Source organism: Hemitrygon akajei, chromosome 26 (assembly GCF_048418815.1).
Source record: "Hemitrygon akajei chromosome 26, sHemAka1.3, whole genome shotgun sequence".
In the NCBI taxonomy this organism is placed as follows: Eukaryota; Metazoa; Chordata; class Chondrichthyes; order Myliobatiformes; family Dasyatidae; genus Hemitrygon; species Hemitrygon akajei.
The window spans coordinates 9,929,078-9,943,092 of NC_133149.1; the positions used below are offsets into that span (position 1 = coordinate 9,929,078).

The 14,015-nt window shown below is 41.4% G+C and overlaps 1 protein-coding gene across 10 annotated transcripts in view; it reads left to right on the forward strand.

Moving 5' to 3' along the window:
* Positions 1-14,015, forward strand: part of LOC140716749 (neural cell adhesion molecule 1-like) — a 694,163-nt gene that overhangs the window by 371,672 nt on the left and 308,476 nt on the right. For all 10 annotated transcript variants that reach the window (XM_073029568.1, XM_073029569.1, XM_073029563.1 and 7 more), the window contains exon 3: positions 4,638-4,850. In XM_073029568.1, coding sequence (XP_072885669.1) covers positions 4,638-4,850 — 213 coding nt within the window. The remainder of the gene's footprint in view (positions 1-4,637; positions 4,851-14,015) is intronic.

Consider the following 14,015-nt stretch of genomic DNA (forward strand, 5'->3'; position numbering starts at 1 on the left):
AGGATCCAGTTACAAAGGGAGGAATTGACTCCCAGAGTCAGGAGTTTGGCGATGAGTTTGCTTGGAATAATGGTATTGAAGACAGAACTGCAGTCAATAATAGTCTAAGATAGGTGTCTTTACTGTCCAGAGGCTCTAGAGGTGAGTTTAGGGCCAGGGAGATAGCCTCCAATGTGGATATTTTTTGGTGGTAGGCAAATTGCAGTGGGTTGAAGTTGTCTTGAAAGTTGGATTTGATGCGTGCCATGACCAACCTCTCAAAGCACTTCATGTTAGAGCCACTGGGCATAGTCATTGAGACACATTTTCTTGTTTTTCTTAGGCACCAGGATGATAGTGGTCTCCTTAGAGCAGAACGGGCCACAACCTAAAGCAGGGAGAGGTTTAAAATGTTTGCAAATACCCTTAGATGGAATAGAGATGAGCAGAGATTAGGGTTGATCAGTGGATATGAGAGAATACCCTAATGGCAGAACTGTTCACAAGAACAATCAGGTAGTTGCTCCCTGGGGTTCTGTTAATCTAATACAAACTGTTCCCTCCAAACTGTGCAGGTGTGCGGCTGCACAGTAACTGAAATGCTCCTCCATGCATAGCCTTTGTTGCCATGCAGCTGGAATAAAGACAGACAAGAAAAAAATGACAAAGTAGAAAGATTTTTCATTCTAAACAGTTATAAAAATGCACAGTAATGCACATTACAAAAAAAAAATACATTTAAAGTGCCACACAGCTTTCAGGCTGTGTAAAAATTTCCTGCTCAGTGCAGTTGTAAAAAAAATTGAGGGAATGTTGCATTTACTTCCAGTACCATGAGCTCTAATGCTGCTGTGCACTGGCCTTATATGTAGCACCCTGTCAAATATCTTCTGAAAATCCAACTACACAACATTGATAGAAATCTTCAAGAATGCAGCAAGCAAAGTTGACAGAGGGAACCTATAAATTCCATTTATTTGGATTTTCACAAACTCCTCCCTGTTATTTGATAATAGTCCTTTTATTATCCTTGGAATATATGCAGATATTTGGGGCAGCACGGTGGCGTAGCTATTAGCTCTGCAGTTTGCAGTTTGCAGTTTGCACTTTGCAGTTTGCCACCTGTAAGATCTGAGTTTGATTCCTGCCACTGTCTGTAAGGAGTTTGTATGTTCTCCCCATGACTATGGGTTTCCTCCAGCTGTTTTGGTTTCCTCCCACATACCAAAAATGTATGAATTAGGATTAGAGAGTTGTGGGCATGCTATGTTGACACCAGAAGTGTGACAGCACTTGCTCAGCACAGTCCTCGCTGAGTTGACTTAAATGATGCATTTTATTGTATGTTTCAATGTACATGTGACAAAAAAAACTAATGTTGGTCTTAATCTTAATTCCCCACTACACCCTGGCACTAACTCCTTGAAGAACAGAGACTGGGATAAATTCAAAGTTCAAAATCATTTTATTATTAAATAATGTGTATGTCACCATATACATACAGCCTTGAGATTTATTTTCTTGCAGGCATTCACAGTAGAACTGAGAAATACAATAGAATTAATGAAAAACTCCACATAAATAAAGACTGACGTAGAACCATTGTACAAAAGAAGACAAACTGCAAATGCTAAATAAATAAATAATGCTGAAAATATGAGTTGCAGAGGCCTTGAAAGTGAATCCATAGGTTAAGGAATTAGTTCAGAGTTGAAGTGAGTGAAGTTATCCATGCTAGTTTAGGTGCTTGATGGTTGAAGGTTGACAACTTTTCCTCAACCTGGTCTAGTGGGACCCCTAAGGCTCCAGTACCTTCCTTCCAATGGCAGCACGAGAAGAGAGCATGGCCTAGAAGGTAGGGGTTCTTGATGATGGAATTGAATTGAATTAAATTGACTTTATTTCTTACATCTTTCATATACATGAGGAGTAAAAATCTTTACCAGTGCTCTTTGTAGATGTGCTGACTGATGGAGAGGACATTTCCTGTGATGGACTGGGCTGTATCCACCACTTTTTGTAGGCTTTTCCATTCTTCTAAAATCATTAAGAAGCTAAGAAGCCATTGCTTCACGTTAATAACTTGGTCACGCTGCCCTTTTGCAGCAAACACATTTAGCATGCTTTCCCTAAGGACTGGAATTCATTTCTAGTTTTCGAAAAGCTTATTTGCAATATGCTGAGTTTGCTTTTGTGTAGCCAATCTGTGGTGAGAATAGCTCTACTGTGATTAATATGTACTCTGCTCGGCCTTGATTGTGCTGTTACCAGCTTTGTTTGGCTGTGTAGAGGAACTGATGGCTTAATGTTCCTACTTTTTCCCATCTGAATTTGGGATTGATGTTATATTTTAATTCATTTTCTGTAATGCTGCTGGTGCATCCATCAGGAATATATTTTTGCTGCACAACGTTCTCATGCATGTGTGTATGTGTGTGTGTATATATTCACCCTTGGAAGTTTTCATGTTTTATTGTTTTACAACATTGAATCACAGTGGATTTAATTTGGCTTTTTTGACACTGATCAACAGAGAAGAATCTTTCATGTCAAAGTGGAAACAGATCTCTACAAAGTGATCTAAATTAGTTACAAATATAAAACACAAAATACTTGCTTGCATAAGTAACCATTCCCTTCAAGTTCGTATTTAGTAGATGCACCTTAGGCTGCATCTGTTTTTATGTTTTATTGTGTTTTTTTAATGTTGCATTGCATCCAGAGTAATAATCATTTCATTCTCCTTTACATTCGTGCACTGCTGAATGACAAAATATGATCTTGATTTTGGAAGTGTGGGTTGGATGGATTGCAAGCAGCCCAACTTCATTTCACAGGCATGTGGACTGCTAGTGTCTAAAGCAGAGATCCCAGATTACGTCACTCCAGGAGCTCCTTGACACATGGAAGATTGCACAAAGGCCCTCTTGGTCCCCTACCACTGGTGTGTGGGTTTGCAGGGAGATAGAGAGGTTGGAGCTGGCAGCAATGATCCAAGGAATGAAAGGGTGAATGTATGAGAAGCATATGGTGTTTCGGGGCCTGTAATCACTAGAATTCAGAAGAATGAGTGGGAATCTCATGAAACTTACTAAATGTTGTTGAAAGGCCTAGATAGAGTGGATGTAGAGAGGATGTGCACAGTAGTGGGGGAAGACTCAGAATAGAAGTACATCCCTTTAAAACAGAGATGAGGAGAAATTTCTTCAGCCAGAAGATGGAAACTCTGTGGAATTCATTGCCACCCACAGCTTGGAGGCCAAGACACTGGGTATATTTAAAGTGGATATAATATTATGGAGAAAGGGCAGGAGAATTGTTGAGAATTAAAATAAGTCAGCTACGATTGAATGGTGGAACATACTGAATGGCCTAATTCTGCTCCTGTGTCTTACAGTTTTATGGCATGTTTGTACAGCAGTTCTTCCTGCTTTCTTGCAGCTGCAGAGACTTGGGCTTGACCTGCCCTCTGATGTTTTCTGTGTGGAGCATGCACCTTCTCCTTGAGACCACTGCAAGTTCCCCTCAGATGCTCAAGCTTCCCATTAAATCCAAGTATATGCTGGTACATTGTCCATTGATGTTGCTTCATAAGAGATAGAAAATGAATTAGGCCATTTGGCCCATCCATCAGTGGCAGAATAATCAAAAATGGTCATAGAATCATGGAGCACTGCAGCATAGAAACAGGCCCTTCAGCCCATCTAGTCTGTGCTGAAGATGTATTCTGCCAAGTTGATGAGTGTGTGAGAGAGAGAAGTGTAGTGCTGCTACCAGGAGAAAGAATGTTGATAGATGAGATTCCGCTATTGGAAGGTAGCATGATCCCAAAGCGCTGAATGTACCTCCATATTGTAGGTAAGTAGAATGGCTAACACTATTTCATTAAACATAAAAAAATAGGAAAATGTAGATTATTCATTTTTTAATGTCCTGATGCAGCGTTTCAACCTAAAGCGTTCACTGTTTATTCCTCTCCATCAATGTTCTCTGACCTGCTGAGCTCTTCTAGATTGTATGTTGCTTTGGATTTCCAACATCTGCAAATACTCTTGTGTTTATGTTGACAATTCTCCTCCCTACCTCCCTGAACAGGCACTGCTCCACCCACGGAGTTCCTCCAGCAGATTGTTTGTTGCTCCAGATTCCAGCATCTGCCATCTCTTGTGTCTCCACATACATAACAGTGTTGACTTTGGTATTAGTGCAATTAATTGACCTAGCAATGAATATCCAAATATCTGTGACCAAAAAAGAAAGGTGTGAATTCAGTTTTGGGATAGGCAGGGGTCTGGTAATCTGCAGGAAGTTCACATGCTGGTGGGCCAAGGTGGTTCTGATTTCAAAGTCAAACTCGAGTTAATTGCCATATGCACAAGTACATCAGAATCAGGTGACATACTGTATATAGTGAAATTTGTTGTTTTGTGGCAGCAGTACATTGCAATACATGATATTACAATAAATTACAAAATTTATATACAAAGTATGCATATAATATATTTATATAAATATAGGCAGCATTCACAAGAATACATAGTTCAGCATAAATTATACACAATTTGTACAAGAACCCAACTAGAACAGAGAAGCAGTCCATTGCAGTGGCAGTGAGTTGACGAATGCTTGTACCTCATTAAGATTTTGTTTAATTTCAGTGACTGGAGAAGCCAACAGCATTTCCTGGTACTTGCCGAATGGTGACAAAATCGATCCCAATCAACAGCGAATTGCTGTGGCGACAGTAAGTGAGGTTTCCTCAAGCCTGACCCTCTACGATGCCAATGTCGATGATGCTGGCGTATATAAATGCGTTGCGACCTCAAGGGATGGGAATGAATCCGAGGCTACGGTGAATGTCAAAATCTACCGTAAGTATCTCATTGTCTCCATCCATAGCTCACATTTCCTCTGGATAGCTCTGCTGTTTTGTTAACAATAATAACTTATTTATCGAGCACCTATCACACAGACGATGTAGTTCTAAGAACTTTACAATGGGGTAAAGTGCAAACATAAAATAAAAAAACAAAAATAAAAAGTAAATATGGAAATAAAAGACAAAAAGATGTTCAAAGTTTTATCGTATTCTCAAAGTATGCATGTACATTATAATGCTGGTATTTGTCTTATATAGAACGTAGAAATCTACAGCTCATTACAGCCCCTTTGGCCCACAGTGTTGTGCCAACCATGTAACCTACTCTAGAAACTGCTTAGACTTTCCCTACTGCATGGCCCTCTATTTTTCTAAGCTCCATGTACCTATCTAAGAGCCTCTTAAAAGACGCTGTTGTATCCATCTCTACCACCGCCGCCTGCAGTGCTTCCATGCACCCACTACTCTCTGCGTGAAAAACTTACCTCTAAAACTTACCCATGTATGGATAGGCCAAGGACATAGGGTAACAGAGGAAATGAAACAGATTGACATTAGGAAGGAAACGGTGATGAGAAGACTGATGGGACTGAAGGCTGACAAATCCCCAGGTCCAGATGGTCTGCATCCTAGGGTACTAAAGGAGGTGGCCCTGGAAATTGCGGATGCATTGGTAATCCTTTTCCAATGTTCCTTAGATTCAGGATCAGTTCCTGAGGATTGGAGAACGGCTAATGTTATCCCACTTTTTAAGAAAGGAGGGAGGGAGAAAACAGAGAACTATCGACCTGTCAGCCTGTCATCGGTGGTGGGGAAGAGTCCATTATTAAGGATGAAATAGTGGCATATCTAGATAGCAGTGATAGGATTGGGCCGAGCCAGCATGGATTTACCAAGGGTAAATCATGCTTGACTAATCTGTTGGAGTTTTTCGAGGATGTAACCAGGAAGTTAGACAGGGGAGATCCAGTGGATGTAGTGTACCTCGATTTTCAGAAGGCATTTGATAAGGTCCCACATAGGAGATTGGTGGGTAAAATCAAAGCTCAGGGCATCGGGGGGAAGACATTGGCATGGATAGAAAACTGGTTGGCAGATAGAAAGCAAAGGTGAATGGGTGTTTCTCGGAATGGCAGGTGGTGACTAGTGGGGTGCCACAGGGCTCGGTATTGGGACCACAGCTGTTTACAATTTACGTCAATGATTTAGATGAAGGCATTGAAAGTAACATCAGCAAATTTGCTGATGATACTAAGCTGGGTGGCAGTGTGAAATGTGATGAGGATGTTAGGAGAATTCAGGGTGACTTGGATAGGCTGGGTGAGTGGGCAGATACTTGGCAGATGACGTTTAATGTGAATAAGTGTGAGGTTATCCACTTTGGGAGTAAGAACAGGAAGGCAGATTATTATCTGAATGGTGTAGAGTTAGGTAAGGGAGAAATACAAAGAGATCTCGGAGTCCTTGTTCATCAGTCACTGAAGGTGAATGAGCAAGTGCAGCAGGCAGTGAAGAAGGCTAATGGAATGTTGGCCTTTATTACAAAGGGAATTGAGTACAAGAGAAAGGAAATCCTCTTGCATTTGTACAGAGCCCTGGTGAGACCACACCTGGAGTATTGTGTACAGTTTTGGTCTCCAGGGTTAAGGAAGGACATCCTGGCTGTAGAGGAAGTGCAGCGTAGATTCACGAGATTAATTCCTGGGATGTCTGGACTGTCTTACGCAGAGAGGTTAGAGAGATTGGGCTTGTACACGCTGGAATTAAGGAGATTGAGAGGGGATCTGATTGAAACATATAAGATTATTAAGGGATTGGACAAGATAGAGGCAGGAAATATGTTCCAGATGCTGGGAGAGTCCAGTACCAGAGGGCATGGTTTGAGAATAAGGGGTAGGTCATTTAGGACAGAGTTAAGGAAAAACTTCTTCTCCCAGAGAGTTGTGGGGGTCTGGAATGCACTGCCTCGGAAGGTAGTGGAGGCCAATTCTCTGTATGCTTTCAAGAAGGAGCTAGATAGGTATCTTATGGATAGGGGAATCAAGGGATATGGGGACAAGGCAGGAACCGGGTATTGATAGTAGATGATCAGCCATGATCTCAAAATGGCGGTGCAGGCTCGAAGGGTCGAATGGTCTACTTCTGCACCTATTGTCTATTGTCTAATATCCCCTCTGTACCTACTTCCAAGCACCTTAAAACTGTGCCATCTCGTGCTAGCCACTTCAGCCTTGGGAAAAAGCTTCTGACTATACACATGATCAATGCCTCTCATCATCTTATACACCTCTATCAGGTCACCTCTCATCCTCTGTCACTTCAAGAAGAAAAGGCCAAGTTCACTCAACCTATTCTCATAAGGCACACCCTCCAATCCAGGCAACATCCTTGTAAATCTCCTCTGCATGCTGTCTATAGTTTCCACATCCTTCCTGTAGTGAGGTGACCAGAACTGAGCACAGTACTCCAAGTGGGGTCTGGTTAAAATCTTATATAGCTGTAACATTATCTCATGGCTCATGAACTCAATCCCACAGCTGATGAATGCCAACACACCAGAGGCCTTCTTAATAACACTGTCAAACTGCACAGCAGCTTTAAGTATCCTATGGACATAGAGCCCAAGATCTCTTTTATCCTCCACTCTGCCAGCAGTCTTACCATTAATATTATATTCTCTCTTCTCCAAATAGTCATTAAATACAGACAGATAATGGGTGTTGATGAAAGAAAAACCACCAACTTCCCCCCGGCACGAAAAAGAAAAGAAACAAAACTCACAGACCCCAAAATCCCCCTCTCCCCCGGAGCAAAAAAACAGCAACAATAAGAATTACCAACCCCCTCACTTACAGAAAAGAAAAGCGACAGTAGCACCAAAGCCCCAACCCCACCTCTTACACAACAAAATTAACATCACCCACCCACCAATCATCAAGAAGGAAACACTAAAAAATTGAAGGAAACCAATATAAAGTACAGTCTAATAATTACATAAATCTCAGAGTATGAGAAACATCTTTTCATCTGTATACAAGGAGAGCAGCTGTACGAACTCAGTCCTTCCATAAAGAGTGACCGCCGACCCAGGTCGAATGAGCTAATCCGGGCTGAACGTGCTAATACGGTTTAAAAGCTAGTTAAGCAAGTTAGTTAAAAGCAAGGTTAAATAAAGAAGCTTTGTTCTGGTTGCATTTAAAAGTGTCAACTGAGTCTGCATCTCTTATAGTTTTAGGTATTCCACAGTTTAGGAACACAGTTCCAAAAAGCTGACCTGTCAAATATCTTTTGAGGGAGGTTGTTTAAATTTAAGAGACTAACAGAAGAAGACAAGCAGGATTAAAAAATGAAAATAATTCTATGATATATTCTGGTCCCAGAACATTGAGAGATTTAAAAACAAGTAGGAGACCTTTAAAATCAATTCTAACAGATATAGGAAGCCAATGCAGAGTAGCTGTATGGGGGTTCCCTCATCTTGGGAACCAAGTTGAAATCTTGTCAAATAGTCTGTTCATTTAAAAATCTGAAGTTTATAAATCTAGCAGACTGGTGAATGTACTTTGCATTAAGTTTTTTACTGTTCTTTATCAATTATAGCCCAACATCTGCAATTTATGACAGTTGTGCCACAGGCAAATAAGTGGGTGCACAGATTGTAAATACTGTGCAGGGGAGTGTATGGCCGTGCACTTTGGTAGAAGGAATAAAGGTGTAGACTATTTTTTAAACAGGGAGAAAATTCAGAAATCGGAAATGCAAAGGGACTTGGGAGTCCTCGTACAGTCCTTGTGCAGGATTCCCTAAAGTGTAATTTACAGGTTGAGTTGGTGGTAAGGAAGGTAAATGCAATGGTAGGACAAGAATATAAAACCAAGGGTGTAATGTTGTGGCTTTATGAGGCATTTGACATTCTGCACTTGAAGTATTGTGAGCAGTTTTGGGCCCATATCTAAAGAAGTATGGGATGACATTTGAGACGGACTGGAGGATGTTTACGAGAATGATCCCAGATATGAAAGGGTTGACGTATGAGGAGCATTTGATGGCTCTGGGCAAGTACTTGCTGGAGTTTAGGAGAATGAGAGTGAGTTCCATTGAAACTTGTTGAAAGGCCTAGATAGAGTGGACATGGAGAGTACGTTTCCTATAGTGGGAGAATCCAGAACCAGAGGACACGGGAGAATAGAGGGATAGAGGGACATCCATTTAGAATGGAAATAAGGAGGAATTTCTTTAGCTAGAGGGTGATGAATCTGTGGAATTCATTGCCATGGATGGCTGTGGAGGCCAAGTCATTGAGTATATTTAAAGCAGAGGTTGATAGGTTCTTAATTATTAAGGTTACGGGGAGAAGGCAGGAGAATTGGGTTGAGATGGATAATAAAACAGCCAGGATGGAATGGTGGAGCAGACTGAAGGAACTGAATAGCCTGATTCTGCCCCTATGTCATATGGTCTATGGAGGGAGATAAACGTGCAGTCTTGGCCATGATTCCCCGAGGCACTGCAATGTGCTGTCTTAGACAACAATCTTAAGCAATGACTGAATTTTTTTAAGGGAAGGTTATCACAACTGGTCCTCTTCCTCGTCCTCGGGTTGGTAATCTCATTCCAGGCCATCCCAGCTCATGAGCCAGGTGCCTCTCATTCTTTTAGCACCTTCCTCTTCCTTTGTTCTTCCAACAGCACCCAATATCCTTGTTCCCAAACTTGGTCTGTCATCCAAGGGTGCTTCTTTTGCCAATATTGTTATTGTTGTGGCATTGCATGAATCCCAAAGACTGCAGCTGCAGCACTCATAATCTGTGCAGGGAGAGGAATGCTCTGCTGTATTGGCATAGAAACAGGCCATTCAGTCCATCCAGTCTATGCCAAACTATTATTCTGCCTAGACCCATTGACCATCCGTGTACTTATCCAAACTTCTCTTAAATGTAACAATGGAACCCACAGCCACCATTTACACTGGCAGCTCACTCTCAACTTTTGCCACCCTCTGAGTGAAGAAGTTCCCCCTCATACCCCCTTAAACATTTCACCTTTTACCCTTCACCCATCACCCCTAGTTTTAGTCTCACCTAACCTCAGTGGAAAAAGCCTGCTTGCATTTACCCTTCTATACTCATTCTCCTACCCTCTCTGGAATAAAGTCCTAAGCTATTCAACCTTTCCCTATTACTCAGGTCCTCAAGTCCTAGGAACATTCCTGTAAATTTTCTTTGAGTCTTCAGGTTGTATGTGGTGACGTATCTGTACTTTGATGGTAAATTTATTTTGAAATTTGAGCTATCTTCCCTGTAGGCAAGTGAGCAGAACTGCATGCAGTACTCTGAATTTGGCCTCACCAGTGTCTTATACAACTTCCTGCATTCTTTGCAAATCATTTGTCCCCAATTACTGAAAATGAAGCTACTGTCTACTCAGTTCCTTAACCTGCCAATGCTTCAGCTAATCAAAGTTGAACAATTTTATATTTTAAATACTGAAGTCTTAAGTTTGCAAATTGTTGAAGGATTGACAAATTATGCTTTTAAGTCACTGGAAGAAACAGATGATAAAATTGGCTTTCAGACAACTGGATTTGTTGATTAGATTAAAGTTCAAAGTTCAAACTAAGTCCAATATTAAAGTACCCTGAGATTCATTTTCTTGCAGGCATTCACAGCAAATGCAAAGACACACAAGAAAATCAATGAAAAATTGCACATAAACAAAGGTGGATAACCAACCAATGTGCAAATGACACATTGTGCAAATACAAAAAGAAAATCAAAATAATAAAAAATAATAAATAGTATTGAGTTGCAGAGTGTTTGAAAGTGAGTCTGTAGGTTGTGGAATCGATTTAGTGTTGAGGTGAGTGAAGTTATCCACTGGAGGATAAAGGGGAGGTGTCAAAATTTGATTTATATCTTGAGGCTCAACCATCAACCATCAGGCTCTTGGACCAGAGGGGGATACCTTCATTCATTGAACTTCAATCACCCAATCACTGAACTGTTCCCACAACCTATGGACTCCCTTTCAAGGACTCTTCATCTCACATTCAATATGTATTGCTTATTTATTTGTTTTTTGTATTCGTTTTGTATTTGCACAGTTTGTTGTCCTCTGTACATTGGATCTTGTGTGTGGTCTTTCATTGATTCCATTGTGTTTCTTTGTATTTATTGTGAATTCCCACAAGAAAATGAATCTCAGGGTCTCATACAGTACCATATATATACTTTGATAATAAATTTACTTTGAATTTAGTGTGATGGGAATCTGGATTCACTGCCTGAGAAGCGGTCGAGCAAAAAACTGTTGAGTATTTCTTTACCAGCTGCAATGGCATTGAATGGACATAGCCTGGAGTGGGATGTGGGAAATGACTCTGGAATTACCTGGTTGTGTCTAGCATAGATGCAATGGTTAGAATGGCCTCCCATGTCATTGTATCTCTTTGATTGGTCTGGTGATGGAACTAGAAGGCTAGGAGAGCTAGACTTGAAAGAAATATAGAAACATAGAAAACCTACAATACAATACAGGCCCTTCGGCCCACAAAGTTGTGCTGAACATATCCCTACCTTAGAAATTACTAGGCTTACCTATAGCCCTCTATTTTTCTAAGCTCCAAAGTCTCTTAAAAGACCCTATCATATCCGCCTCCACCACTGTTGCTGCCAGCCCATTCCATGCACTCACCACTCTCTGAGTAAAAACCTTATCCCTGACATCTCCCCTGTACCTACTCCCCAGCACCTTAAACCTGTGTCCTCTTGTGGCAACCATTTCAGCCCTGGGAAAAAGCCACTGACAATCAATGCCTCACATCATCTTATACACCGCTATCAGGTCACCTCTCATCCTCCGTTTGTCCAAGGAGAAAGGGCCGAGTTCACTCAACCTATTCTCATAAGGCATGCTCCCCAATCCAGGCAACATCCTTGTCAATCTCCTCTGCACCCTTTCTATGGCTTCCACATCCTTCTTATAGTGAGGTGACCAGAACTGAGCAGAGTACTCAAATTGGGGTATGACCAGGGTCCTATATAGCTGCAACATTACCTCTCGGCTCCAAAATTCAATTCCACAATTGATGAAGGCAATACATCATATGCCTTCTTGCCCATAGAGTCAACCTACACAGCTGCTTTGAACGTCCTATTGACTTGGACCCTAAGATCCCTCTGATCCTCCACACTGCCAAGAGCCTTACCATTAATTATTCTGCCATCATATTTGACTTACCAAAATGAACCACTTCACACTTATCTGGGTTGAACTCCATCTGCCACTTCTCAGCCCAGTTTTGCATCCTATCAATGTCCCTCTGTAACCTCTGACAGCCCTCCACACTATCCACAACACCTCCAACCTTTGTGTCATCAGCAAACTTACTAACCCATCCCTCCACTTCCTCATCCAGGTCATTTATAAAAATCATGAAGAGTAAGGGTCTCTGAACAGATCCCTGAGGCACTCCACTGGTGACCAACCTCCATGCAGAATATGACCCGTCTACAACCACTCTTTGCCTTCTGTGGTCAAGCCATTTCTGGATCCACAAAGCAATGTCCCTTTGGATCCCATGCCTCCTTACTTTCTCAATAAGTCTTGCATGGAGTACCTTATCAAATGCCTTGCTGAAATCCATATACACTACATCAACTGCTCTTTCTTCATCAATGTGTTTAGTCACATCCTCAAAAAATTCAATCAGGCTCATAAGGCATGACCTGCCCTTGACAAAGCCATGCTAACTATTCCTAATCATATTATGCCTCTCCAAATGTTCATAAATCCTGCTTCTCAGGATCTTCTCTATCAACTTACCAATGACTGAGGTCAGACTCCCTGGTCAATAATTTCCTGGGCTATCTCTTCTCCCTTTCTTGAATAAAGGAACAACACCTGCAACCCTCCAATCCTCCAGAACCTCTCCCATCCCATTGATGATGCAAAGATCATCGCCAGAGGCTCAGCAATCTCCTCCCTCGCCTCCCACAGTAGCCTGGGGTACATCTCATACGGTCCCGGTGATTTATCCAACTTGATGCTTTCCAAAAGCTCCAGAACATCCTCTTTCTTAATATCTACATTCTCAAGCTTTTCAGTCTGCTGAAAGTCATCCCTACAATCGCCAAGATCCTTTTCCATAATGAATACTGAAGTAAAGTATTCATTAAGTACCTCTGCCATTTCCTCCGGTTCCATACACACTTTCCCACTGTCAGACTTGATAGGTCCTATTCTTTCACGTCTTATTCTCTTGCTGTTCACATACTTGTAGAATGCCTTGGGGTTTCCCTTAATCCTGCCCGCCAAGGCCTTCTCATGGCCCCTTCTGGCTCTCCTAATTTCCTTCTTAAGCTCCTTAGTATTAGCCTTATAATCTTCTAGATCTCTAACATTACCTAGCTCTCTGAACCTTTTGTAAGCTTTTCTTTTCTCCTTGATTAGATTTATTACAGCCTTTGTACACCATGGTACTTGTACCCTACCATAACTTCCCTGTCTGATTGGAACGTACCTATGCAAAACTCCACACAAATACCCCCCAAACATTTGCCACATTTGTTCCATACATTTCCCTGAGAACATGTGTTTCCAATTTAAGCTTCCAATTTCTTGCCTGATAGCCTCATAATTCTCCTTATTCCAATTAAACGTTTTTCTAACTTGTCTGTTCCTATATCTCTCCAGTGCTATTGTAAAGGAGAGAGAATTATGATCACTATCTCCAAAATGCTCTCCCATTGAGAGATCTGATACCTGACCAGGCTCATTTCCCAATATCAAATCAAGTACAGCCTCTTCTCTTGTAGGCTTATCTACATATTGTGTCAAGAAAACTTCCTGAACACACCTAACAAACTCCACCCAATCTAAATTCCTTTTCCTAGGGAGATGCCAATCGATATTTGGAAAATTAAAATCTCCCATCACAACAACTCTATTATTGTTACACCTTTCCAGCATCTGTTTCCGTATCTGCTCCTTGATATCCCTGTTACTATTGGGTGGCCTATAAAAAACACCCAGGAAAGTTATTGACCCCTTCCTGTTCCTAACTTCCACCCAGAGACTCAATAGACAATCCCTCCATGGCATCCACCTTTTCTGCAGCTATGACACGATCTTTGATCAACAATGCCATGCCCCCACC